Source organism: Harpegnathos saltator, unplaced genomic scaffold, assembly GCF_003227715.2.
Source record: "Harpegnathos saltator strain DR-91 unplaced genomic scaffold, Hsal_v8.6 scaffold351, whole genome shotgun sequence".
NCBI classification, from domain to species: Eukaryota; Metazoa; Arthropoda; class Insecta; order Hymenoptera; family Formicidae; genus Harpegnathos; species Harpegnathos saltator.
This window is the reverse complement of record NW_020230152.1, coordinates 396,231-423,946: the sequence shown is the minus strand read 5'-3', so window position 1 is coordinate 423,946 and position 27,716 is coordinate 396,231. Positions and strand designations below refer to the sequence as shown.

The 27,716-nt window shown below is 48.4% G+C and overlaps 2 protein-coding genes across 4 annotated transcripts; one reads left to right on the top strand and one right to left on the bottom strand.

Annotated features, from left to right (window-relative positions):
- The first annotated feature begins 44 nt into the window (after positions 1–44).
- wus (TM2 and DnaJ domain-containing protein wurst) lies at positions 45–2,963 on the top strand. Its single transcript, XM_011147441.3, has 5 exons — positions 45–673; positions 1,088–1,235; positions 1,797–2,161; positions 2,248–2,355; positions 2,527–2,963. The coding sequence occupies exons 1-5, from the start codon at positions 377–379 to the stop codon at positions 2,734–2,736; spliced, it is 1,128 nt and encodes a 375-aa protein (XP_011145743.1). The 5' UTR covers positions 45–376; the 3' UTR covers positions 2,737–2,963.
- Positions 2,888–23,721, bottom strand: LOC105186920 (uncharacterized). 3 transcript variants are annotated; one of them, XM_025300309.1, is made up of 10 exons: positions 23,649–23,721; positions 17,846–18,004; positions 15,782–16,175; positions 13,998–14,432; positions 12,793–12,980; positions 7,664–7,793; positions 5,677–5,817; positions 5,088–5,269; positions 4,794–4,996; positions 2,888–4,390 (listed from the first exon to the last, which is right to left on the bottom strand). In XM_025300309.1, the coding sequence occupies exons 1-10, from the start codon at positions 23,673–23,675 to the stop codon at positions 4,273–4,275; spliced, it is 1,977 nt and encodes a 658-aa protein (XP_025156094.1). In that variant the 5' UTR covers positions 23,676–23,721; the 3' UTR covers positions 2,888–4,272. The 3 variants fall into 3 exon arrangements, with proteins under 3 accessions (XP_025156094.1, XP_025156093.1, XP_025156092.1); XM_025300308.1 differs by having other exon boundaries at positions 4,773–4,996; positions 14,010–14,432; XM_025300307.1 differs by having other exon boundaries at positions 4,773–4,996; positions 23,649–23,714.
- Positions 23,722–27,716: the final 3,995 nt, after the last annotated feature.

The window sequence follows — 27,716 nt, the reverse complement described above, 5'->3', positions numbered from 1 at the left end:
CCCCCCCTGAAGGACACACATGCACCTGCTCGTTACGCTCCTGAAGCGTACCGTTATACGCTACCCGCCGGAGCGTTGAACTGTGTTGGAGCGATGCAGTAGAATCGCGACTGTCAGGCCAACACGATAGAGCGCAGCCCGAAGGAAAGAAACGCTGAAAAACTGAGTCACTAGCGCGAAGAGTTCTCCATAACGAAGAAAAATGTGCGGCTAACAACTTGGCCGAGCACGTGTCCTTCCTCGTACACGTGATTCCGCGACGTTCCGCGGAGCCACGAGAGTAAGAAACGTCGTGAGCGTCGCGCAGTGTGACATCAACCTTCGACGTTCGTTCGAAAATGAACAGTACGTGACCGGTTGTCCCGGCAAGCGAAATATGGAGAATAGGATGACGGAGCAAACCAACGTGCTGGTCATGGAGGCCCGCGAGCCCGGCAGCAAAAAGTCCAAGCTCTGGGCCTACCTGCTGTGGTTGTTCGGCGGGCTGTTCGGGGCCCACCACGTGTACCTCGGCAGAGACGACCAGGCTTTCGTGTACATGAGCACATTCGGCGGCTACATCGGCTTAGGCTGGCTCAGGGATATTTACGCAATACCATCGTACGTGGCAGACGCGAACGACGCTCCGGCGTTTATCGAGGACTTCAAACGAAAAGTCCGGGCTAATCGCAAGGTAAATAAACACTCGGCGCGTGGAGTTTGAAGCCGCCGCGCCGTGGAATGTTCCACGTGAGCTTTCGCTGCTCTTGAGATCTGTATTTTACTTTATGAACATCTTTTCGGTCGTAATTGTGGTCTTCGTCGCTGCTCGTGCGAACGATAACGCTTCTGTGATATAAATTGTATAAATATTAACGTTCAAGGTGTTACGCAATATTCACGGTCGTCGGTAAACGCGCGCCGAGCGCGTTCCGAAAAGGATGTTTAGTAAACCATTCAGGTGCCGGGGGAATTGTTGAAGTTTGCTCGCGAGTAATGTGGCGGAATTGCCGAACGTCAGCGAGGAAGATTGACGTGTCGAAATGCGACACGTCAATCTTCCTCGACTTGGACCTTCGGCTGACGAAAGCGAACTTGTTGATTACAGCCGCCGTTTTCCGGAGCGCGGTTCGTCGCGGAGACCTCCGTCAGCTACTTGTGGGCCGAGTTGTTCAGGAGTGCGATCCCGTTGGACGAAGTGTATGGTATTAATTTCAGGCATCTGCTGATCCTGACGCCGGCCGTGATCGCGCTAGGTAAGAATCGCCAGCTGCACAAGGAAGAGAAAACGGAAAAATTGTGAGCGCTCGTTAATATGACGTGTTACATTTTCTTATCGCGTGTCGTTTCATACGTTATGTTTCTTCCGACGATAAGCTGCTAAGGCCACGACACTTACAACTATACTTACACTATAACATTGTCCGCTATGAATATAAAATATTGTGGAAAAACCGAGATCAACACATTGGCTTATTCGGCGCGGAATAAGCGGAATTATCGTGAAAGTCCATCTTTAATTTTACCGGCTGCCCTTTTTGCATCAAGCCGTATTTTATATCATTTTTTCCCAGAGATTTCGTTTCCATTTTACAAACTGAGAGTTTTTCTCTCTTCGTTTAGGTAAATAAATGTCTTATAAATAAAATAGCGTCCAAGATACTTTTTCCTATTGAATATTGTTTCTGTTATAAAGCTGTCGCAACAGTTAATAAAGTATCGATAAACATAACGAATCGAGGAGATGGAAATTTTGGGGTTACGCAGGGGTTGCGTATTTTTGTTGAATATTCCGTTCAATGCTGAATTTTCACAAGGTGTTTGGCTGGTCGGCAACATCGGCCGAGAACAGGGTTCATTATGGGTGGCATTGGTCGCCGCTTACCTGCCGTATCCGACCTTGTATTACATCGGCGATGATACCGTGTGGGTGTTCCTCATGGTGATCATCTCGAGCCTCAGCTTCGACACCTTCAGCAAGCAATGGCGGCTGAAACCAAGGAAAAAGAAGAACCTCATGCAGAGGACGACATGTCTAGGTTTAGCATTCATGCTCTACTTGTCCGTGATGGGTAGCTACCTGTATTTCAACGCGGTCATCACTGACAGTGAAGGCGAGGAGATCAAGCTGTCGGAAGCGGTGCAGCATTTCCTCACCTCGCCCATTTGGCTGGATCTCAAGGTGGGTTCGCGACGAAGTTGAAAAGCATGACTGCTTACCTGTTACGCGTACGTTACGCGAGTGTTATCATTGTTTGCCCATCGCAGGTGAGCTTGGAGGTCATGTGGAACCAAGCGAAGCACGACGGATTCTGGGCCACGTGGGCGCATCTGGTAGATCTTACGGATCCTCGTGGCGAAATAAACGCTTACAAGGTCTGTTAAACGTCCCTTCACGGAGTCTCGTTAAACTCGTCGATTTCTTTCTCTTTCAATCTCTTTCAATCGTCAAATTATTTTTACCGAGCCCTAAAAAGGCTTTGACCTAAATAATAATCCGATCGTTAGAGCAACTAAGTAACCATCACGACGTTTGATCATCCGTAGGTTCTGGACCTTTCGCAAACGGCGACGCAGGCTGAAGTGACAGCTCGATGGAGGAGTCTCTCCAGGGATAATCACCCGGACAAGGTTAAGGGCTCGGAGGTGGAGAGGCGCCAGGCTCAAGAGAAGTTTATGGAGATTCAACAGGCATACGAGATCCTATCGCGAGCGAAGAATCGCAGGCAACGTCGTAACCGTCGTTCCGAAGAATGAACTACGTGTGACGGATTTCCGCTGTTGATCCCATATTCTTTCGGTCGCCGGGATTCCATTTACAAAATGGCGTATGACTTCGCAGCGATATAATCCAGCCAATCAGGACTAAACAAAGAGGAGTGAACAATCAATAACGTAACAGGGAGGATTGATCCAGAAGACATTTATTTTAACAACCATCTCTGTGACAATAACTACATCGATATAAAATCTTGTACGTAAAACGCGTGTTAAGTTAGAGGAGAGACTCGCGAGCCGCGCGCAAGCTAGCCAGCTCACTCGCTTGCTCGGCCCGCTCGTCTCTGAAATTCGACCTTCGACTAGGGTTGCCAGATGCGAAATGACTATTTCCGGGACTTTTTTTTAGGCGACGGTTGAAAAATAGGTTGTTAGAGAATTTTACTTAATTGTGAAAGATAGAGGGGTGAGTTTAGACATTGAATTTTTTGGCTTACTTAACATCAGTTTTCTGAGGTGACACGTCAAATTTTTTAACCTTATAAGTTCCGACAATTGCTCTCATATTTCTCTCTAGTGCCAGTTAAAAACATGAATATTATGATAATAATTTTGTTGAAATTTTGATTTTCCGGGACAAAAGACTTAAATTTCGGGACAATCCCGGAAATCCCGGCCATCTGGCAACTCTACCTTCTACCTTTCGGCTCGAGTCCGGAGGGTTCTCCGCGCGAATTCTCCCGCTCAAAAGACATCCGCGTCCGCACAGCTGATTCGAGATCCCATTCGCCGCGGTGCGGCGGCGGCGAATCTTCCAGCGCCATTGCTGCGATCCTCGTGACCTTCGAGCGCGGCGCGGCCGCGCAACTCGAGCTCTCGTAAACTCCCGCTCGTGTCTTGCCGTTCTCGCGCCGCGTCTCGCGATCCATTAGGAGTCTAAACTAAAAATAAGACTCGACCGTCCCGAATGTTTACACCGCCGGCCTTCGCCGGCCGCCGAAAGTTTACACCGAAAACAATCTCGAGTAGCGGCCGTATAAGCATGACTCGGCACTTCGGCCCCGCCGGCTGCGGGGTTGCTGATTTATCGGAGGCGATCGGTTTCTCCCAAAGGTCTCTTCCCTATCATCGTCGCATACGTGTTCCGTGGGAGGCGAATGGACAGCGAGGGGGCAGGGGAAGAGAGAAAAATGCATCGCTAATATTTGTCGGCAAGGTGAAAACAGAGAAGAATGAGAGGAAGAGAACGGAAGACCTTACGACGTGTACTTGAAGAACCAGCGCGCACCAGCGCGGCTTACGAAGAGTAGGAGGGAGAGAACATCCGAATCGGTTTTACAGATACAGAATGGAATATCGGTTAACACGGAACATCGGTTAAACGCATCTCATATAGATCACATAGATCACGTAAATCACAAATACTCTTCAGCCTCGCGCTGTCTTATATCAAACAATGAGACTTGCGTAATCTTTCCTTTCGCGAGGAGGTTGGTCGACGCGAAGCGACGACGGACAAACAACAATGTGGCTGCCACGACGGCTGCCGCGGTCGCGGAAACTTGGCGCGCTCGACTACTTGCTTTTCTTCTTCCAGTGCGATGGCCTTACTATCGCGCTCTCGATCTCATCCTTGAAAGTCCCGTACAGCTCCGATATCTCCCGAAAGTCCTGCGGTGAGGCCAACGTCACTCTGAAAGAGAGAAAGAGAGGGAGACCGTCTTAATCGCCTTTTCTTCGTCGCATTCTTTTCCGCGCACTCTCGCAGTCGTGAAAAAAGAAAAAAAGGAATGATTCATCGTGCATCGAGAGAACCCGAGAATTCGTATTTTTTTTATTTCGGAGATTTCTTTGGAGATCGTTTGCGATTCCTCGACTGATTTCTCTCCTTTCAAGCTCATTGTAACGTCCTTTCTATTTAAACATCGATCTCCCGTTTGATTTCCAGAAAACAGGAAAATCGCTTTCAGTTGAGATCGCGGGTAATATCTTACGTGGAAAAACCGATCTTCAATTTGACTGATAGCTATAAAGAAAAAGAAGAGAAGCTTAAAATGAAGCTTTGGTTCAAGTACTTCAATTGAGGAACACTCAACGGTGGCAGGAAGCTCTTCACCACAGATGACACCTCACTGGGTTTCGACAGAGCGAGGCTGCTCGCACACAAAGTCGCGCTGGTGAGTTGTAGCACCAGGGAGGAGGTGTGATCGGAGCTGGAGGTGCTGCGGAAGACCTTCTGTATCTTCGACTTCAGTCCCGTCGACGGCGACGGCAAGCGACTCGTGGGTTGCAGTGTCACCTGTGCAGTTTACGTAGGATCTTTACGTCTTCCGCTCAGAAATATTCATAATACGCGAAGTAGCTTGAAATCAGTTCGTCACGACACGTACCTTGCCCTGCAACATTTTCATGGCCAATTCGGGCTCGCTGCCCCACCGGCAGGACGTTTGCTCCAGTAGACGATGTCTCGTGAATCTCTCGATCATTTCGGCGCACTCGTACCTGCTGCAAAACCTCGCCCACTGCCCGGCCCGCAAGCCCCTACCGTAGTCACGTAACGTAGGATTCGCACCTGGGGAATTGGCGCGACGACGTTTATGACGTGTGGAAGAAGTGTCTCTCGAGTGACGCTGTATGTCGACGCTGTATATCGCGTAGTCGCGCTTTACATGCGATGTTCGGATATTTTTTTTTTTTGGAATTTGGAGAGCGTTTAATCTCGTAACTGACATTGGAATTTTATGAAATTTTATTACCCTCTATTAATTCCCGTTAATCAGAGTCCCGATATCAAGTGAAACACGGGGTGCTAGAATCAATACTGCTAGAAGTGACGTTAATATCGATAACACTGCACATTCACAGCGATTGTGACTTTGTTTACTAATCGCGCTCGGCGAAAATCAGTTCGCGGCGAGGAGGATCGGCCGCGGAAACGGAAGCGTTGGTCCGCGAATCTAATCGGTCGCTTCAACTCACCGGCGAACAGGAGGATCTTCGCACAATTGATTCTGCCTTGAATGGCGGCCTTCATGAGGGGCGTGAGGCCCATGGTATTTCTGGCGTCCACCTCGATGTCGGGGCACTTCTGCAGGAGAATGTTGAGGCATTCGGCGTGTCCTGTCCGCGAACACACAAGAGGGAACTTGTGAACTGACATCACCGTACGCGCCGCGTACTCGTGTTTCATAATCCGCGCGCGGTGTTTTGGCACGAGGAACATTTCTCGGCGCGCGTCATCATCGCGTAGCTGCTACGCGCGCGTGTTGCCCGCTATTTTCGGCGCCTGTGACGCGACGGGAACTTCGTCGGCCGCGAAAGTCCGCGGATAGATTTGGCATTAGGCTCAGGATCGCGCGCGTTCCCGGCATTTTCTATCGGCCGTCTATCGCCGGATCCGCGAGGGCGAGCGCGAGCGCGCTTGTTATTTCCGCGCGTGTAAAAATATCGCGGGACTGATCGTCGGTTTCGGCGAATCGAAATTCGAACGTCTCTGTTTAACGATGTCTACGAGCTATCGTTTCTTCGCGAATCTCTCAAACTGATAAATTAGGAGAAAAAAATATACGTACCAGGAAAGAAAAGTTCCGTTAGAAAAAAAATAAAAATACGAAAGAAGTGTACGACAGACCGATTTTAACACTGTCGTTCGTTATATCAATATCTCCTCGTAGATACGTCGAACTTAGCCCGACATTGTTGTATGTTTATTCCTACGTTGAATCAATTAGCGCGAGGGGTATAAAATCCCTTCATTAAAATCCAAAGCCACGTGCGGCCGCCTACCTACGTGATCGCGCGGCCGAAAAGAAGCAGAGATAAACACGAGGGTGAGTTATGCTCTAAACCGGTTGAACGAATATAAAAGATTCTGGATGAAAACCGGCGCATGTCTCACCTTTGAACGATTAATCGTAGCAGCTTGCGTTCGAACGTCGATTGATGTAACACAAAGGGAGGATTCATACGTGGAGGGAAAGGCAGAAAACAGAAAGACAGCAGTGCCAATTACAAGTGGCGCTGATAGTCTATCCTTCTCTTCTCTCTCTCTCTCTCTCCTCTCTCTCCTCCCCCCCTCTCTCTCTCTCAAGAGAAGGATAGACTACCAGCGCGAGTTCTGATTGGCTGCTGTCTTTCTGCTTTTTGCTCTTCTGCCCAGGTGTGAATATACCCTAAGGGAAGATTTACATTTGGGAAAAAAATAGAAAGCAAAAAGGCAGAAACTAATCAAAATTCGCGCTGGTAGTCTCTCTCTCTCTCTCTCTCGTTCTCAAGAGAGAAACAGATTATTAGCGCGAGTTCTGATTAGTTTCTGTTTTTCTGCTTTCCGCTTTTTTCCAAGTATGAATCTTCCCTTATTCTTGCCATCTTCCCTATGCGAGCGAGCAACTACTACTCCCGTTTTTTACCGCTTTATGTTTTGCATCGAATTAATCTCTGCAACATGCCGAGTATAGCCGAGGAACATATCGATACATTCCGTTCTAATATGTGCCATTTATATTACAAGATACAACTGAAGTTTAAAAAGTCTTTTGTCTGTTCAAAAAGTCACCACATCTCTCAGCAAGGGATACTAAGAAATATGTAATAAGATTGAAGAGAAAATAATAATACGAAAAGAAAGCCGTAATAACCTGCCCGTGTGCGCGAGGAGAGTCTGGAGCTTAAATTCGAAACACGCTAGAAATCCACGCCAGAAGAGAAATCCAAATTCGACGGAATGCGCAGGCAGGCTTAATAATGTAGAATCGAAATCGCGGCTCGGAGCGCTATAGATGCTTATAGATTATGAGCCCGAACGAGCCCGATTAATCCTCGCTGCATGGTCGGCACGTTTCGCGATATTATGCGTATCGTTGTGCGCGCGTGTTGTCGATGGCACGTCGGCTCGTCCCACGTGGCTACACGATATATAATATATATTATTCGTAATACATATTACTCATAACACAATCACACTCACCAGCTTGGGCGGCGAAATGAAGCGGTGTGTTACCCTCGTTGTCGGGCAGATTGGGGTCCACGCCATCGAGAGAAAGCGCCATCCCCAATATCATCGGCGTGCCGTTCCCAGCTATGTGGCTTATGGCCGTCTGCAAGTCGGAAACAAATAATCACGGATTTCGGTCGGCTGGACCGACGAGACCGACAGCAGCATGCTTGTCGTTACGTAAGCTCGAGCTTTGCGAACAAAGCATGTTATTCACTGCTCGGCTCGCTCGGATCCGCGTTTGGCGGATCGCGCCAAATTGTCCTTCTCTCTTTGACCGTGACACGAAAAAAAGAGCCGCGCGACTCCACGACGTTATATGAATGAATCAATTGATGAATTAAAGCGACCGCGTCGCGGCGCGTGAACTCGGCGCCGTCGGGGAATATCGGGCGTTGGGCGTTCGCTTCATTCATTTCTCCAGCGACTCTTTCCCAATGACTCGACTCGCTTTTCCGATCGACGAGAGACAGACGAGAGATCGCTGCTCTGACGTCGAGCCGCTGCAGCGTGTTTTTCACGCGCTCCGCGGTGTAATTTAATCGCGGACGCACCTTCTCGCGCTATTCACCCGTCGTGCGCTCGACTGACGGGCGCGCGAGCGCGACTATGTTGAAAACGACGTGAGAATCGCGTTTTACATTCAGGACGGAGACACGTGCCCCCCGCCCCTCCCCTCCCCCGTAGGTGAGTCTTGCCGCTATTGTCCGCCGACTTGCTCGACGACGACGACGACGACGACGACGACGAGAGCGGGACGAGACGCACAATGGGCTATCCGTTAAGAATCAATTTATTAAGTGGCTATTGACGCCGGCACGTTATTGCTTTACTTGCGTCAGCCAGTGCGCGCCAGTATGCAAACAGATGTTAAAACACTGGCTGTGCTAACAAATGCTCGGGAGAAGAAGAAGAAGACGCATTTGCCTCTGGAACAACGTTCGCACGCCGCTCGTAAACGAGAATCGACAAACACGCGAGTTCTATTTCGTTCGTTACAAACGAAACTGCGCGAGCTCTCGCCGGTCCGTCGGCGGCGCGGCGGCGACGACGGCGGCGTCACAATGAGATTTTTCAACGCCTCCTGTCGCGTGCTTTTACTCTCTGTTGATTCTCTGTTTATTCTCTGATCGCGCTGCCTAATTCAGGGTGAGATTGAAATTGCGTCTCAGCCGCTCGTAAATATTTTGTCGGTTTTCGGAGCGGTAAATATTTAGGTCGGGCTCCGTACTCTCGAGAAGTCTTCGAGTAAAATTGAACCGAACCGAGACGCTCGAATTTCAGTGTGGAGAGAATCATCCAGCTTGAATGATCGAATGAATATTTTTGAAACTCTAAACTACATGCTCGAAGTTGCAATTGAAACAGTCGACGCTGAAGAATGAATCGGATATATTCTCCAGCGTTATCGGAACGTCCGATCGATTGAAACTCGCATTGAGAATCCACTCTGAGTGTTACATTCGTTCTTATGGCTCTGGATAACAGTACCTCCACGATTGCTCCAGGCAGAATTTCACTTTCGTTTTGAGCGAGAGATATTTCGCTACGGACAATGTCCAAGGTGACACAACTGCGACATCAAGGTATCCGTCATTAATAACGACTGATCTGTCTAAATGTCGGCGTCTTAGAGCGGCTCCCGGTAAGTCGCGGCGCACGTTCTGACCTCGCGCGGATCCTTTGCAGCCTACTTGAGTCACCGTCGATGATCCGCTTAAGGTTACTAATCGCGGTTTGGAGCGCCAAAAAATATCGTTTTCACGGAATTTTTTACGGAAAAAATGGTTGACAATATCAATTTCCTGTTTACACCAATGTATTATTTATATTCTCAGCAATAACCACGAATTTTCATACGGCGGAAAAGTATTGAGCAATTGAGAAATCTGCATCGGCGACAGACGTGTTTTTGTTTCAGGGTCAACACGCAACTGTCCGCTTTATGCGATACGTACTGCGTGCGTGCGTGCGTGCGTGCATGACAGCGATCGATCGCGAGCGGTAAGTTGCGAGCGACGCGCCGCGATTCCGCGCGCTCGTTCTTTCCGGTCCATGCGCGCGACCTTAGAAGCGGCCGTCACAATTAACCGGGACACCTACACGCTTCCCAGGGTCCCCGACCTTAATGCGAGTCCGCCACGGCGACTCCGCGAAGGCCGCTCGCGTTCTAAACACGACGGGAAGCGCTCGGACGAAGGCGAAGGATCCGACTTTAATTTAGCGCGTACGATTCGCACGCGGTTGCACGCGGAATGCGGTCAGCTCCGAGGAAAAGTCTCCGCACGCGGATTGTGCGAGATCACGAGCCTTCGACCTGATCCCGAGATGCGAGGGAACGTGAGGAACGCGCGACGGTCTCGGGGAGAATTTCCTGAGACGTAAAGTAGGAAAAACCTGAACAAAATGCGAGAGACATACGGCGTCCCTCGCGAGGAATCGTCTCGGCCTTGTCCTCGAATGTGAGCAGCCGCCACGTTCGACGGTGATGAACCCGAGTCGTCGCACCGTCGTCGTCGTGTTGTTGCCACGAGACGTGGCAAACTTTTCGCGTCGAGAGCATCGGCCGAAACAACGCAAATTGCAATCAAGTCGTCGCGACACGTCGTTTGTCTACGATTTTCGTCGCTTGGCTGCGTTATTTGTCGCCTCTTCTCTTGCGCCTCTTTCAGAGCGAAGCCTCTCCTAAATTCCCTCGCGATATTCGGCAGCTTTTTCAAGTTAAGGGGACTGGAGAGTCAGATTAGTGAAAAATCGTACTTGTTTTCGATAATATTTTGTGATGAATTGAATAAATGTGCAAGAATGAAGATTTTAGATATATTTATATAACATATGAAGAGTAGAAAAATTTTGTTTATTAACAAATACTCGTCATATAAATATACGTCCACCTAAATTTTAAACGCGTTTTTCTTGAAATTTGTTCAACTTTTTGCAATGATTTCTCCGAAACTGAGCTTCGTATCGTATTTGAAATTTTAAAGCAATAATATTTGTTCATCTGGCTCTCAGATGAACCATGGACAATTACGTCAAAATATTTCATTTCGAGATATTAATTTTTTTTATTGTAAAAGGATTGAAAAATTGGGATGTTTTCCTAATAATAGCTGCCATTTTGTTAATTTTGTTCGATTTTTTTTCGTAGTGGTTCACCGGATAATGATAAGCCTCCTCAAGATTTCTAGCTAAAATTGGCTCCGATCGGACCATCGAGAGCCGAGATATTACTGCAAAAATGACAACTTGAAAAAAAAAGGAGAGTATATTTCAGCTATATATATCGTATATTTATATGGATATTTGTTAATAAACAAAATTTTTCTACTCTTCATATGTTGTGTAAATATATACCTAAAATTTTCATTCTTGCACATTTATTCAGTTCGTCACAAAATATTATCAAGAACAAGCACGATTTTTCAGCAATCTGACCCTCCAGTCCCCTTAAGGGGGGAAACCTATCTGCCGCATGTAATTCCCCCTCCTTAGGATCGCAAGCTTGTAAATATTGATCGTAAACGAAATTCTTAACGAGGAGAACGACCTTTTACACTTGTTATGAAATATATCCTGCCAATTTTTACTTTATCGCCTCGCTTTTGCCCTCGAAGTACAAGTAATCTTACATCTCTCTCGGGGCGCGATTTTACGCGCGGTTTGCCACAGAAGCGGCGACAGGGTCGAGCGACGCGCGCGGACAATTGGGTATTTTTCCATCGGGCGGTGTGCAACGGGGGCCTCGTGCATGTGGGGGGCACTAATGAAACCTCCGTCGGAAGCGTGGAATTTTTATGTCGAATCGCGTCGCGTCGAGTCGGAAAATCACCACGATAACGACGACGACGACGACGACAAGCACAAAACGCGCTCGAATTCTCGCATCGATTCTCCGCTGAATTCGCGCGCCAACCTGAGCAACTCCGGCAACAGCCGGAAAGCAGTCCGATTAATTGTACGGGAGTTTCGTCAGCAATTAGAAAAGTTGCCCGGGCATCGTGCTAATTGCGCCGATTATCTGATCGAGGTGTACCGCGGTGCGAAGCAGCACGAAACAAAACGCATTATCTTTAGGTCGCGATTCAAGGATTTTCCGAGATGAAGGAGGGGATGTAAAAAGAAAAAGCATCTACAGAAAAACCGGAGATTATTGATCACGATCGCGTGATTGTTTTCGTGTTTTTGTTCTTCTTACAAGGAAAGGGTCGGAACTGTCCCTCGCCGATTTTCATGGGCTTTGGATATGTTTTAGAGCAACAAAAAATATTATATGCGCATTTTTTTTATGGGTGTATTTCAAGGTTTGGAGGGTGAAACAACCCGCGAGACAGATCGTTTGGAAGAGCGAGACTCGCTGCTCATCGACGGACATATCGCCGGAATCCCGGGGGCGACTTAAAAATAGACCCGTTCGACGGCGAAATTTGTTTTCCGTTGTCGCGTTCGACTCGCGCGCGCGACCCTAATTGCGCTCTCATCGATCGCGATTCGCGCCCGTTAATTACGGACCGCCGGCCTTTCCAATCCGCTAGACTCGTTTGAAGCCGCGCCGTTTGATTCAGTTTCGCGGGAGAATTCCGAGCGAACGATCGATTCGATCTGTTCTGAGGGCAGTTTGCAGATCGTTGCCAACTTCGTTGCACAGATCTCAAATGGTCTCGTTGCATTGAGAGAAAAGTTATGTTTAATCTCGCTGAAATCACATCGTCGGCGCAGAACTGTATTTTTTTTTTCTTTCTTTTCGTCACTCAGAAGAAAAGCGATAACGAAAGTTGCAAGGTTATTATTGCTTCGTCACTTGTAGCGAAAGCGATTTTCCCAACGCCCGCGATTATTTCACAATGCGATTACAGCGACAGACGTCGTTTTCTAGTGCAAATCACCGGATAAATCTTCCCCTCGCGTATTATCTCCCTCCGACTCCCTCCTACCAAGTTTGATGCGAGATTCGCAACTTTTCCACTTCCCCGGGTCGCGCGCGCGCGCGACGGCAGGATCGACGACACAAAGGGCGTCACAGGGTAATACCGTCAATTGCATTATGGGACGCGACGGCCAATTAACGAACTAATTGGATCAATGAGAAAATCTCCGCTCACCCTGCCGTTCCTGTCGACCGTGTTGATGTCTATGCCCTTGAGTCCTACATTCCGGATGTGCCCTATGATTTCCTTGAGACCCATGTTGTTCGCCTCTTTGGCGGCCATCAGAAGGGCCATAGGGCCCACGGAGGGTGTCTTCCACGAGGATGATACTTTCGCTTTAGTCGTTTCTTCGTATGCGCAGTCTGCAAGATTTACGATGGCTTCGTTAATATTACCTTAATGCCTCGGCGGCTAAATCCGCCGCGTACGCGAGCGCGAGGTAAGCCTTATCGAGTTACTCGCGCAAACTGGTGAACTGGTCTAACTGCATCGGTTCCAAGCCTGCAGAGGGTAATTCACCGCTGAATAATAATCCTGTTTTATACGACGCAGCCGCCGCTGCCGCTCAGAATCGGCATCTATGTATTATCCTAAATCGCACGCGGTCCCGGTAGCGCGTAATTAGCGCGGCTCCCGCGTCCTTGAATTATTTGGGATTGTTTATTTCACGGCACGGATCTCTTCGTCTACCTTTGTCTCTCTCGTGCGCGCCGGTGAGCGCGATCTGCCGCGATCGTTTGTCTCGGTCTCGATAAGGTGCGCCGACGTGGAATGCAACGAACGTTTATCGAGACTCAAATCTCTTATCAGCTCTTATCAGCTGGCGCCGGTTTTGTCGTGGCTCGAAGTCACGCGTCGCGGGATCAATTCCTCGACGTTGATAAGCGCAACACGAGTACAGGTGGAAAATTCGGAATCCCCGAGTCAACAGCGATCATATTGGCCGCGTATTAATTAACTCCACGCGGCAGTTAATCCGATTACCGATCCACGCTAACGTCAGCAGAAGCGCACCAATGGCTTCGCTGAAGAACTGACCTTCAACGAAAGAGAGTAGTCGATTCTGTTCGCGACCGATCTTTATGATAAAAAAGAACTTACTTTACCGGCCAAGGTAAACGTTCCGGCCGATGTTCAGTTCGACCGACTTTATTAAAAAAATAAATAAAAACTGTATCCGCTGAGACGCTGAGAGAAAGTCGATCGACTTGTTGTTGTCAAGAGCGATCTTGATTTCTTCGAGAAGAAAACACATCTGAAGAAACATATTTGTCGAGCCGAATGTTAGTTTTATAAAGTGGAAAGTGAGATGCGTGGTCGAGAAACTCGAGAACTCGAGGAGGAGGAACGGAATCAGCGAGCTCATCAAAGAGACTCACCTTGAAGCACACCTTTGCGATAGATCATGGCCTCATGAACGGCAGACTGCTTCCGGTAGGGCGCGCGTTTCTCCTGGAAGCTGGTGTCGGAGCTGAAAGAGACCGATTTCTTCACGCCCACGGCGCCCTTCTTCCAGCTGGTCGACAGCGTCCGCACGCTGGGCGAGCGCTGCAGTGCGCACAGTTTCGCGTTGCTGTCGCCGCTCGACAAGATCGAGAGGTAACTCTTGAGGCCGGTGTGCTTCGACGACGAGGCGCGTGCGAGCTGGTAGCCGTTGTCGGACGGCCGAAGGAACCTGGCCGCGTCGTCGTCCGAATCCGGCGAGTTGCGCTCGGCGAGTCGCTTGCTGGAGGGATGCGCTAGGCTCGCCAAGAAGGCGGAAGACCTCTTGAGAATCCCGTCCTTCGGCACCCGCTGCAACGTTCTCTCCCGCGCTGGAAGACCCGAGAGTGTGAGTGGCGAACGCTCGGCCGAACGAACTCTCGCTATATTTGGCCGGTGTCATTTCTCGCCCCGCCTCGCGCGCGCGACGCCGGTCGCACGCTTAAATAGACGACGACGACGACGACGACGACGACGTGTCCGTCCGGCCGGCGACACGCGGATGCTGCGCGTCGCGTTGTTTGCGCGCGCGATGATAAAAGTACCGAAACGAGCGAGAAGAATGATTCGCGCGCGCGCGCGCGGATTGCGTGAGCCCCGGCGGCACGACGTCGGGATTCGCGTGTGCACCCCGCGATGCACACGAATGCAAATCAAAAGGCTAATTTCCAGCCGGTTTTGTTACAGCCTCGAGGAACACAGCCGGCGCCGCGAGACCATGACGTGCGCGACGCGTGTTCGGCTTTCGTTACCGGTAGAAATTGAAATCCGGGACAGAAATGGGAGCGAATGCTGGCACGAGCCAGTAATCGCGTAAATCGCGCAAATCGCGGAGTCGCCGTTGCCCTTTTGCCGGGAAGTCGCGAAACGCGACTCTTGCTCTCTCTCTCTCTCTCTCTCTCTCTCTCTCTCTCTCTCTCTCTCTCCCTCCCTCTGTCTCAATGCGTGATTTCGGGGACAGAACGCGACGCTCCTCCCGATGTTGATTTAATTCTTCTTAATTTGGTGATACGGGCACACGTGCACTTTCTCCGACGAGGGAACAATGAGAGAAAAACGGGTGAAAAATATGTGTGTGATCCGCCTTCCTTGCAAATCATGATTAAGAGAGCCGTGAGCGAGTTTCCGTTACGTTACCGCCGCTTTCTCGTTAGCGGCGACTCCGACGGGACGAGTCACGAAAGAACAAAATATCACTCACGCACGTCATCGTCGGTCCTATCTACCTACGGCCGAGCGTAATCGTATATAAATGGTACAGAAAATTCTCCATCGGAGGTAATCGCGTGGCAAAATGCCGCGTATTTGGGACGGTAAACAACTAATTACAGGTTAACTCCCAGCGACAGCTCCCACCGGGATAGAACGCGGGGAAGAAGAAAGGCCGGCTATACTTGGCCGCGTGGTCGGCAAGGGAAGATCGAGCCGCGAATTTACTGAACAGCAACGGGAACTCCACGGGTCGTCGTGCAAGATGATCGGATTTCACGGGCGCGAGAGTTCGCCCGAGGCCAAAGTTCGGGGTCGGCCAAAGAAAATCGGTCGCATTTCGTCAGGAGAGCAAGAAAAAGAGTCGAAACTTTCGTCTTTCAGCCGGAGAACGAAACGGAATTCGTCCTCTGCGGAAGACGACCCTGCGAGCCTCGCGAGTCGCTAAGAAGGAGAATCACGCGCGACGTACCTTCCTTCAAGTCCTTCGGCACGGACGCGGACTTGATTATTCCGCGGTGAATGCCGCGCGAGACGCCCGACCTCGTGCCAGTCGTCGACGTGGTCGTCTCCTTGGACGCGTCCTTCGCCTTCCGGCTCTCTTCGGCGAGGATGCCGCAGCGAGCAGTCTCCTCCTTGGAGTGGATCCTCCCGTTGACGATCGCTGCTGACGTCCGTTTTTTGCTGGTGACGTTGGTCGTCGTTTCACTCGCGGCGCGGTTATTTCGAGCGAGTTCGCCTCTAGACGCGACGATGCTGTAGTTGTTAACCACGCAGCAAGCAGCGGTGCCCGACGTGCACTTTACGCGTCTGCGTGGTCCGTTTTCTTGCCACCTGGCCTGCTCCTCGAGGATCCGTCGAACTTTCTGCCGGGCGCACAAAAGGATTCGCAATTAGTCTCGGCGGGGGAAGAGGCCGTCTAGGCTGGAGGAAACTTTGAAAAAATCCAAAGGAAAGAAAACCGAGGATCCGTCGGCTCGAAGCGCGTCCTAGCTCGCTCGTCGCTCAAGTCAATGTTCAACCCTGGCCATTTTTGCCAACCCTGGCAAAATTCGACCCAGGCCTTGAATATATTTTTTAATCGCACGAGTCTTTGTCTGTCGTTATTCGAACTTGAAGAATACTTTCGTGAGACGCGGAGACATCGTCGACCTATCGACGAGCTGCACGTGTCATTGTCGACGCGGCTTATTTTGCACTTCACACAGTTCACCAGTTATCCGGTCGGAATAAAAGAAAAAGAAAGAAAAGAGATCGCGAGACAAGTCGCACGCACTTCTCAAGGGACAGTTCGCCCCTCGCGCGATCCTCTCGATCCTCGACGTCACCGATCACCCGATCGATAGCTCGCTCGCTCGCTCGCTCGCTCCAGCCGCGCGATCCTCCTCGGAAAGCGACTCGCGCCTTCCTGATGGGCTCGCGAGAGAGTTCTAGCGGCTCTCTTTAAACGCGCTATTTATATGTCAGTTAAGCCCGCGCGTCGGTCGGTGCCTCGTATGCGCAAATACACACACGCGTCATTAACGCACGAATGTGAGCCACGTTCGCGTCGCCCTTATACGTTCACGAGAGCGTCTTCGTGTGATCCACCCGCTCGCGCACTTAAGCGCATCCGGCGCTTCCGGAAGCTCTGCGAAACGATGAATAAGAAATATATCGCAGCGCTCGATGGAACATTCGCGATCGAATCTTCGAAGCTGAGGATCAAGAGGAATGTTTTCGAAAAATTGCGGACGGGAAATCCCGTGTTTCTTCTCGAGGAAGAAACATATCAAATCGGAGTTCTCCGGCTCAAATTTACTGTTACCGTGACTGTGAAGGGAAAATTCGCACGGCTATCTTAGGCTCGCCGCAATTGAAGCAAAGCCGGTCCTCGTTGAAGTTAATGCGATAAGAAGGAGAGTCGCGTGAAAACACACTCGCTCTCAACGCACACGTCGAAATAATACGCTTTCGTTCCCGATCGTACAAAATCGATGTCGTGTGTGCAAGATCGAGATAAGAGGGAGAGGGGAAGAGAGAACAGGAAAGAAAGAGAGACGCACACCTTCTCTCAGACAGATCGCGATTCAGATCGCCTGGCACCGCGAAGACGCCAATGAAGCAGCGAGTCTCCCGTTATTGCGCCATATGTATCGCCGCCGCCGCGTGCATACCGATACGTACGCGACGTGCACGCTCGTCGAGCCACACGTCGTCCGTCTTGTTCCGTATTATTTTTCCCCCGTCTTTTACCACCGCCCGTGATCGTACAATGTGGCCGGCGCGCGACTTCTCTCTTGCTCGTGCGGCCGTTCAATGACGCGTGCGAGAGATACCGAGCGCGGCGCGTCGACATTTTGCGGAGGAGTCGCGCGTCGCGAGATAGACTGCTACTCTTCCGAGGCCGCGAGACGTCGCGCGACCGAGCCGTCGATGATACGCGTCGTCGACGTATGAAAACGAGGATGCGCGATGCGAGAGAAAGGGAGAGACGGAGATGAAAATAGAGAGGTAGAGAGAGAGAGAGAGAGAGAGAGAGAGAGAGTGAGCTTACTTGCTGAGTGGTCGGCTTTACAGTGGAGACGATGTTGTTGTCGCTCCCACTGGTAATGCCGCTGTTGATCATGGACGTGGTAGTGGTTTCATTGCTCGCCGCGAGCTTCACCCTGCGGTTACCCACCATCGTCGAAGATTGACTGAAATCCGTGAGAGGCTGGAAAAAAGGTATCGCCAGTTCGCTTGAGAATGTGATAATTTGTCGTTTTTTTCTTCTTTTTTCTGGTGTCAGGTGAATCGGAGAACGATATTTTTTCTCGCGGGCGCGGCGCGACGAGAACTGCGTTCAACGGCGAATTATTGTCCTCGCTTCTGCTTTGGATCGGTACCAAGTGCTCCTGAATTTTATGTCTTTGTACCATGACCGAGTCACGATACGAAGACGTAAAATTCGGGAGAGAAGAGCGCACGCACGCGGTTAATCGATAAAATCGCCCGATGAACGTTGGGCAGGATTTCATCGATCGGGATTAATCCGTCGGTCGCGAGGGACGGCCAAGGGAGCGGCTGAACGAAGACTATAATACAGACCGAAAAGCGCGCTTTCGTGGATTCTTATCGGTAAGACCTCGGGACCGGCTGCTTTGTGATGCAAATGTTTGCTGAAGCAATATCTTCTTTTCATCATCTCGCACAGCCCTTCGTCACGCGCTTAGAATCACACAGAACGCGCTATAGACAAAGCTAATTGGACAGACTTTTCAATTTCTTCTTGTCTAATGTTCTTCTTACTTTTCAGATCTCTTTTATTTAACCCTATTCCCTGCTAAAGGCGTATATATACACCCTCACAAGTCGGTCCGTATACACGAAAGGCGTATCTATACGCTCTCACAAGTCTATCAATATATACGAAAGCCGTAAATATACGCCATCTACGTTTTTCTTACTTGTAACATTTTAACTGTCTTAGAATATATCACTCACAAATTAATTATTAAATTATTTCTACTATCTCTATTTGTTTATGTCTTTGTTCTCATTGTGTTAAAATTGTCAAAATAAATTTGTTCCTCATTATCAATTTTGCATTCTTTTCACGAATTATTATTGAAGGAATGTGCAAATTAAGTAAATTAAAAATAGCTTAGAAAACCACTTAAAATAGATCAAATACTGGATATTTTTAATTTATTTGCAATTATTTATTTTTTCAACCCCTAAGAATAGTATCAAATCTCCAAATACTGTTTTGGTATCAGTAGTCAGTGGACAACCAGCCGCAGAGACTGACATGTGAATATCGCGCCGTCTGTATCGATGGTTCGTTCCGAAAGTGCGCCGCAGCGAAAAGGTTAACCAAATGATCAGTCGGGTGTCGCGCGAAATATCTCTTGTATTCAAACGATTGCATCGTACGTTTTTCGAGGATTCTGGCCAGAGCGAGCGACCCTACCTCTTCGCCTACCTATCGATCAAAAGGAGGAATTTCAATTCCCACTCGTTCGTTTGTTCGTCCGGCCGTTCGTTCGCTCGTTCGTTCGGTGTTTCTAATCAGGCAAATGCTGCAGTTCCGATGGAAACGCGTTTCGCGAACCGAATTGTTTTTTTTCTTCCCGTTGCCTCCGTTAACTTTACGGCCGGCGGAAATTGCTGCAAATCCGGGGCGAAAAACGAAAAGCGGGCAAGGCGATCCCAAGCGAGAAGCTGAGAACGACCTCACACGTAAAATCGCTCGCACGTAAAATCGCTCGCTCGCCTTCGTCTTTTGGACGCGCGTATTTGTACATGGTTATTTCGGCGCCGTAATTTTACACGGTACCGCGCTATCAGCGTGTGCGATTCCTGGCCGCCTGCCAATATTTGAAATTTTCCAACGTACCAGCTTATGATGTAAGAATATAAGGGCTGCGTTCGGAAACGTCACTCGGGTACATTTGCTGCGTTGGGGTGAGAGAGACATAAAAATGAGATAAAAAGGAGAGAGAGAGAGAGAGGGTATACGAGTGACGTTTCCGAACGCAGCCAAGGTGTATCATTGCGCATAATGGCTGCCGAATATGGAACAAGCAGTGAAATTTTGCCCCTGAAAGTTGCGCGAGATTCAAATGTAGTATATGAAAGTTAGACCATAAATATTGGTCTAAAATGCCGTGTAATTAATTATACAAAAGTAATCAGAAAAAGGTGAGTGTATAAAAATGATGAAGATATTAAGAATAAACTTATTGTATATAACATAGTATTTTATTAGATAAATTCGTTCCCTTTATTACAAATTTTATTAAGTTTCTTAGCTTTTTGCTTTAATATATTATTCTGCGCAATATCTTCAATAAAATATTTTTCAGGCGTATATATGTTCGTGCTTAGGTTTAAAGTAATTTTTCGTACTTACACGGTTAATTGATATACACATAGACACACGCATTTTTTATAATTTATGTAATATTCAATTAAATAGATTTATACCTCAAACACTTCTCTTCACTTCATTCAACGGCTCGAACACAAAATAATTCTGACCGTATTCTGTGCGTATCTCCAGTGACTGACACTTGTTAGACTATCACTAAGGTTGACACAAAAAATTGTTACCCAACCTACAGGAATTTGGAGACAATCGCTGATTGGTCAACCACTGCGCATCCTCGGGAATGATGCACCTTGGGGTGCGTTCCGTTTCACGCATATGCGAGCATTTTTTATAGTACACGTGACATAAACTATAGATAAATGCGCGCATATACGGAATGCAACCTTGTATTCTTACATCATGTACCAGCTTATCTGAATCGGCGCGGGGAAACTGTGCGCAGCAGCCGATTGTCGGAGGAAGAAAATATCACGGAATTTCAGCACTCATCGCGTTTCTCTTCTCCGTCCGTGGACTCCAATCTGTGTGCAAGCGCGATTAACGTGAAAAGAATAAAATTCAGATTTTTTCTCTCCGCTGCGTTCAGTTACACGGCGACTTGTTACATAAGTGCCGGTCACGCGTTGCGCACGAGGGGAACTACTATTGTGATAAAAAAATAAGGTGAATTTTTCATTTAAACTTCGCGGGTACCATAAAATCATGAAATTATTTTTTGGTGGGTTGGTAGCACTGTCTTTGACATCTATGCAGAGTTTCATGTCAATATATTCAATTGCTGCAGAGCTATACGTGTTTTTGTAAACATACCAAAAGTGAGTTTTTCGATTTTTACTATGTCTGATTTTGTTGAGCAAAGAATTTGCATGAAATTTTGTTTGCCGAATGAATATTCTGCCGCGGAAACGTTGAGGATGTTGCAGAAGGCCGGAAGGTGATAAGGCTATGTCGCAAAAAAATGTTTACAAGTGGTACAAAGATTTCAAAGAAGGCCGAGAACGAGTTCAAGACGAACAGCGCCCCGGACGACCATCAACATCTACCGATGAAAGCCACGTCAAGGAAATCAAACTGTTAACAAGGAATATTATTTGAGTGTTATGCGTCGTTTGCGTGAAGCTATTCGCCTCAAGAGGCCAGAATTATGGGCAGACAATTCTTGGTTTTTGCACCACGATAATGCACCGTCGCACACTGCATTGGTTCTTCGAGAACATTTCGCCAAAAATTCGACCCATATCGTTCCACAATCACCGTATTCGCCTGATTTAGCACCATGCGACTTCTGGCTGTTCAACAAACTCAAAAGACCGCTCCGGGGACACCGTTTCGACTCGATTGAGGAGATAAAAGCCTCCGAATCGAAGAAAGTATTGAAGGCCATCCCGGAAAAAGACTTCTCTGACTGTTTCGAGGATTGGAAAAACCTTGGCATAAGTGCATTGTGTCGGACGGGGAGTACCTTGAAGGCGATGCAATTGATTTGGAAGAATAAATAAAGATTTTTCATTTTATAAACAAATTCACCTTATTTTTTGATCACAGTAGTATGAACGAACGCGCTCGCGCGATTGAGTCCTCGTCGGGAAACATTTGATCGTCAAACAGTCCATCATTCGCGCGGGAACAGCTCGCGCGCACTGGCTATGGCCAGCTTATCGGCGACGAATGGGCGTTCGCGAGTTAACAACGCTAATTAACGCACGACCGGGCGTCCGCGGCGTGTCGGCGGAGTCCCGGAGATCTCGCCTCGCTACGCGAGAGTCGGACGAAACTGGCACGAGCCGACTACATGGTAAATGGGCTTCGGAGTTATCGTCCTAGTTATCGAGTTTTCGTCGCTCGATTCCGCCGCGTTCGTTCCCCCTGAATAGACCGTTTCATGTCCAAACAATTGTGCCGCTCTCTGTGAAAGCTTCCGTCGGTGTCGGCGCGACGTACGAACAATATCGGATGCTGTAAAATACGACGTTCATGCATCTGTCCCGGTAAGCGTTCCTCCGTACGGCGGGGGGATGATCAATGCCCGGAATAGTGATCGCCGTTTGTCACGGGGGTGCTGAGAGAGAAAGAGAAGCAAAAACAAAAAAACTGCGTGGTAGGAAAAACGAGCGGCTCTATCTCTTCCTCTCTTGCGTCGAGCCGCGACGAATCTCGCCGCTTTTGGCATTTCGCGACACACGCTGACGTTTGTTCGTTCGTTCGTTCGTTCGTTCGTTGGCTCGCGCGAACGCGTTTGTACCTCGGAAATCGCACAGCCGTGCTGTTCGCGCGCGCGCGCGATAAGAATGGCTGATTAATCAAAGAGACGTGGCGTTATCGCGACAACGGATAGTCACGGTGGCGCGCTTAAATGTTATTATATCTTGCCAGCTTGCGGCTAAAATTTCAATGACCTGACGTCAATCGATAGACACGCTCGGAGAACACGTTCGCTCGGTCGAATTCGGAAAAAAACAAATGGCCGCGCGGGGCATCGTTCAATTCGGAATTCCCTGCCGTCGGAATCGCGGGAGGAAGAAACAGACAGAAAATCGAGCATTGTCGCGGCCGACGGCGATCGCAGTATATATCGCGTGTGTCGTTGCCTTCTTTCTCCCAAAAATCACTTGCTCAAGTGCACTTCCGCTTGCACTTGTATTAATATTAATATTGTTGATACGCAACTACAGCTCGCGATCTTGATGAATTTGCCGCACCGTCTCTCACGTACGCAAGCGTCATTTTTCCTCACGCGCTTTACGCACCGTAGAGTTTTAAGTGGTAAGGTGTAAAAGCTTTTCCGGCCGATGAAGAGAGAGAGAGAGAGAGAGAGAGAGAGAGAGAGAGAGAGAGAGAGAGAGAGAGAGAGAGAGAGAGAGAGAGCGAGTGAGAATAAACGGCCGAGATATCAGGTCTCTTCTCCTTTTCTTTCCTTACGACGCACACTGGAGACGAGCGAGGTGCGTCAGATGCTCTTAGAAGCGTCGCGAGTACACTCGCGGATTAACGAGAGCTTCTTCTCGCACGGAGCGAGCAACCGGGATTAAAGGGTTACATACACCTAGAAGGCCGAAAGACAGACCAAATTTTGATATTTTATTCCTGCTGAATGGGTAGTGAAAATTACATGAAATTTTGTGTCATTATAGACTTTTGACAATATAAAAATACACATATATATATCATTAGAAAGTTGCGACGGGAAAGAAATATGGACGCCATATTTAACGAAGAATTTAGATAAAAATATGGGCGCAATATTTTCGTCTTTCTGATATGTCTTCTGTTATTTCTTTTTTTTAATGAAGGTCGACGAAAAAAGTGAGATTGTCAACGACAAAAGAGAGCTTCTGAGAGTATTATGTAAAAATTTGAGAACGATCCATCGATTGGTTTTTGAGATATCGTGTCCACCGTCTTTGAAAACCGTGTTTCGAGAAAAACGCGTTTAAAGTTTCAAGTTTAGTTCAACTATCGTTAGCAGCAGAATTTTACAATTTACCTCTAGTCGGCAATTCCGGAGCCACATGAAGTACCTTCCACATCAGTAGCAGCATCGCTACACGAAGACTTCTGTTGATGGCGAGCAATTCTTCCTTCGCGCGTCGCCTCCTGCTCTCGCACTTCGGCCACATCCATGCGCGCTCGGTCTTGATATCCGGCACAATTGCGACCAATATTGATTTCTAATGCATGCATTATTAATAAATATGCGACAGCACCTTCATTAAAAGTGCATGCAGCAATATTGGAAGGAATTTGCACAATGTGTGCACCGCTGTGCTGTACTTTTGGCACTATGCGCCAAGTCAGATTGTTCATATTCTCATTAACATTTTGCGTAAATCCACCGACGCATCTCTCTAGTAAATTGTCACTCGAAAGTTGTTCATATATTGAACGAATGACTTTAATCACATCATCGTGCATCGGTGGTTTATGTTGACATTGCTGACCGTGCCCAAACTTCCTTCGGCCTTTGGTCGCTGCCACGAGCACCACGAGTCTGATCCTGGAGGGTAATTTTCATAACGAGCCTCTTCATTTGTTGACGATTTGTGATGCAATGTAGACCATATATTGCATCCTTGATTTTTATTACAGAATCGCAATTCCGTCTAGCGAAGCCATAATGTACTGTAGGTTTATCCATGAGCTTCCCGGTCAATTTTCACAGTTTTCTCTTTTTCCACGTACGCAGAAGGGAACATCGAACAATAAAGATCCGAAATCAGAAGCCTCCAGAAACATGCACACACAGAAGAATGCCGTGTTCGTGAGGGTGACCACTGGCCACGTCAGATAGCAGAATTTGAGCGCTCGAACGCTCGATCCCGTTTAACTCAACTCTCTATAACTTCGCCATTTTTACAGATATCGACACGAAATTTTCAGGATATATTCTCGAAACTTGAAGCTTTAAGAAAATGTAAAAAAAATCGATTTTTTTTACCCTGCTAGGTGTATGTAGGTATGTAACCCTTTAATGCGCCGGGAGATCGACCCTCGCCGATTCGACATCGAGAGATCGATATTCCTGATGCACGTAACACGGGTCTGATTTATAAACGGCGAGCGTCCTTTCGGCCGCCGTAACTCCATCAACCGGGAGCGTCAGTGATGCGACACGCCGGCCGGCCGGCCGGCCGGATGCCCGGTCTGATTGACTTTCAGACGTGTATGCGTTTTCTGACATTGATTGATTGTACCACATGAGAACTCGTCGCCGTTGGCGGAGCCAGGCTATACACAACGTATGTAACATCTGTGCTCGAAAGCCCGAGCCCCAATCAAATATTATTATGAAAATAATAAGATTCGTCTTATCGCGGCGAAAGACGCGCATTACTCCGTCAGAATCGCGCACGATATATGTCGAATGGTGTCGCCGTGCGATCGGCAACTCGAGTTCGCGAGCGACCGTGAAAATACAACAATGTGGTGCCGAAATTTCTTGCGACTCTTTCTTCACCTCGGTAAAGTTGGTTTAATCTCGCTCAACACAAGTAAACTTTTATTCAGAGCGATTCAAAAGCCAAGATGACCAATCGGAATCACAAGAGTGTCACTGAAGCTTGCTATTCTATAATTCATACGAGTGAATGTTTCTGGCTGAAGATTCAATCGCCAATGTTTTTCTCTCTTCGTGATTCCTCGATGTACACTGTTGGGTATTTCTGTGATTGGAACATTTCCAATTTGCGATTCTGCCCTACAATTAAACATAGCACAGTGGAAAAAACCTTAGTTTCACTTGTCTTCTGAGCCTCTAAATTTCTTGGAGTGAAAAAAAATGAACATTTGCTCAAAATAGACTCTGAACGAAAATATTGACTCGGCGATTCAAAATACGCTCTATATGAGTGTGGAATCACTCGAATATGCACGGCTGTCCATTATTCGAGCGGAATTTCACTTGAAGGAATTCAGAGAGTACTATTCGGATATGTAATTCGCGCGATTGTTTCCGCCATCATTGCGCGATGTTCGCGCGTGCACGTAAATTCCCTTTGAACAGAAACTTTAATTAAGAAGATGGATGTAGAATAGAATTTAAATTGAGTTGGCGAATTTGCGAAATAGGGCGCAAAGGTTACGTGAGGGTGCGCGAAGCACAACGTAATAAATTACGAAAGTAGCCTCCGGCGGAAATCTCGATCTCCAGAATGGTATTTGTTCCAGAAGAAGAAATACAACATCCTCCGTAAAAAGCTATCCAGAAGTCGGACGAGTACTCGAAGAGGCAGAAAGTGCGAATTAATCGTGCGAGACGTCGTTCGGATGACATTTATTACCGGATAAAACCACGGAATCGAGAAATGGACGAGGCACGTGCGCCGAACGATAAAGAGAAAGCTCTGATAAAAAGGGGTTTTGCGCAAAGGAGGGGAGCGAGGGCAGGTGAGGCGAGGTAGAACCGAGCACGCGAGCTCCTAATCGTCTCGTCTCGAAGAGGCGCCGACGCCTTTCGTGCCAAGGTCGGCACCCCGAACCTCGGCATTGTTGTAACGAGCTCGTGCATTTGTTCGTGCGGACATGAGCCGCTCTTCCGCCGCGACAAAAAAAAAAGGAGGGAAAAAGAGAAAAGAAATCCTCCCGAACGGAGGACACTCAACCGACCCGGCGGTCGCTTCTCGACGCTCACGCACGCGACTTCCGCGAACTGGCTGTGGGACACGATTAAAAGTGTATCTCATTAATTACGCCGCGAGAACGAGTACGTTACACTCGCGGCGTTACAGTCGTGACGTTCCGAAAGATACCGATACTGGGATGCTTTCATTCGTATCCCGAGCGACACAAGTTAGTTCGTCAGCGGTTGCCTGCTGTAGATGTAACATCAGCCCGATGTTTGGTGCTGCTTGGGATGTAGGTCGTGATTCGTTTTTAACTCCAATGATTTTAGTAAGATATACCCGCAGATTTCAGACAGTTTCTCCCCGGCGTTTCGTCGATTGTACGAGAGCCTGACTGACGAGAAAGACTGGCGGTCGAAGAACGATATAGTAGATAAATGCGTATCTTTTACTTCATGCACCTCATTCGGCTCTCCATTGACAACGCAATCGATTTTTCAAACGTATTTTATCGCACTTGATACACAACGCGTATGATATGACAGTTGACGACCAATTTTCTGTTTGAAGCATAAATAATCGCTGCGTAATTATTTTCTGGAGCAGTTTCGGGCGTAAAAGCATCATCCGTCTGATCCGCCATCGTATCTTTTCAAGCCGGTCGGTTCACGCTGTAATTCAGGGCGAGATGCTATCCGCCGAGCCGTATTTCAAGCGTATTTCAACACGGCGGGTATTTATCGCGATCAGATTCGGCGGTTGAATTCCAGCATAGCATGGCGCGCGAACATGAAGGAGAGCCTCGGCGAATCGCCGGTTGGACGCGATACGATTTATTAAGATTCCCCGCGCGTGCCAATTCGCGGGGCTTACCGCTGTTAATAAGTCTCACGCGATATCACCCCGATGGAATAATAATCATGACGTTCGGCTTCAATGTCACGCGCGCGTTCCCGCCGTCGCCGTCGCCGTCGCCGTCGCCGTCGCCGTCACCGTGTCGTTGACACTCGCGGAAAACACGACGCACATCCGGACGAGCATCCGAATCGTGCTCGTGATTCGACCCGACGTCCGAAGTTCTTCACGATGAACGCATGCTCGCACGCACGCGAGAGCAGACACACACGGTTACTGACCGCTTCTGATCTTGACCGAAATCTGATCTTTAACGGTGTGTGGTAGCCAAGAAGCTGAAGTCCGTGAAGATTTCGCTCAAAACCATGACCGTGGTCGCTTACGCCGCGAAGTGCTCTCCCGAGACACTGCAAGGAATCAATTCAGTCGATTCTTTGACGGTCGCCTTTTATCCTCTGCCATCGTTTGCGGATTTCATCGCCGAGTCTCCGGTCCATGTAACGCGTTTTCACTCAGAACTCACGTTTAATTTCCATGATACAGCGAGTTCCGGATTTGCCTCTCGGGCTGGAGCCGTGTCCTTTTTTTATATGAATTTGTTTCCAACGTTTACTATATATATCTCATGCAATATCGGG

Bases quoted from the DNA above. Each gene is read 5' to 3' on its own strand.
- LOC105186920 (XM_025300307.1), bottom strand. From the start codon at position 23,675: ATGTGGCTCCGGAATTGCCGACTAGAG. The intron at 18,005-23,648 runs GTAAATTGTAAA...CCTTTTTTCCAG, and splicing joins TCCGGAATTGCCGACTAGAG to CCTCTCACGGATTTCAGTCA. The intron at 5,818-7,663 runs GTGAGTGTGATT...GTTCGCGGACAG, and splicing joins TCATTTCGCCGCCCAAGCTG to GACACGCCGAATGCCTCAAC.
- wus (XM_011147441.3), top strand. From the start codon at position 377: ATGGAGAATAGGATGACGGAGCAAACCAACGTGCTGGTCATGGAGGCC. The intron at 2,162-2,247 runs GTGGGTTCGCGA...TGCCCATCGCAG, and splicing joins CCATTTGGCTGGATCTCAAG to GTGAGCTTGGAGGTCATGTG. The intron at 2,356-2,526 runs GTCTGTTAAACG...GATCATCCGTAG, and splicing joins GCGAAATAAACGCTTACAAG to GTTCTGGACCTTTCGCAAAC.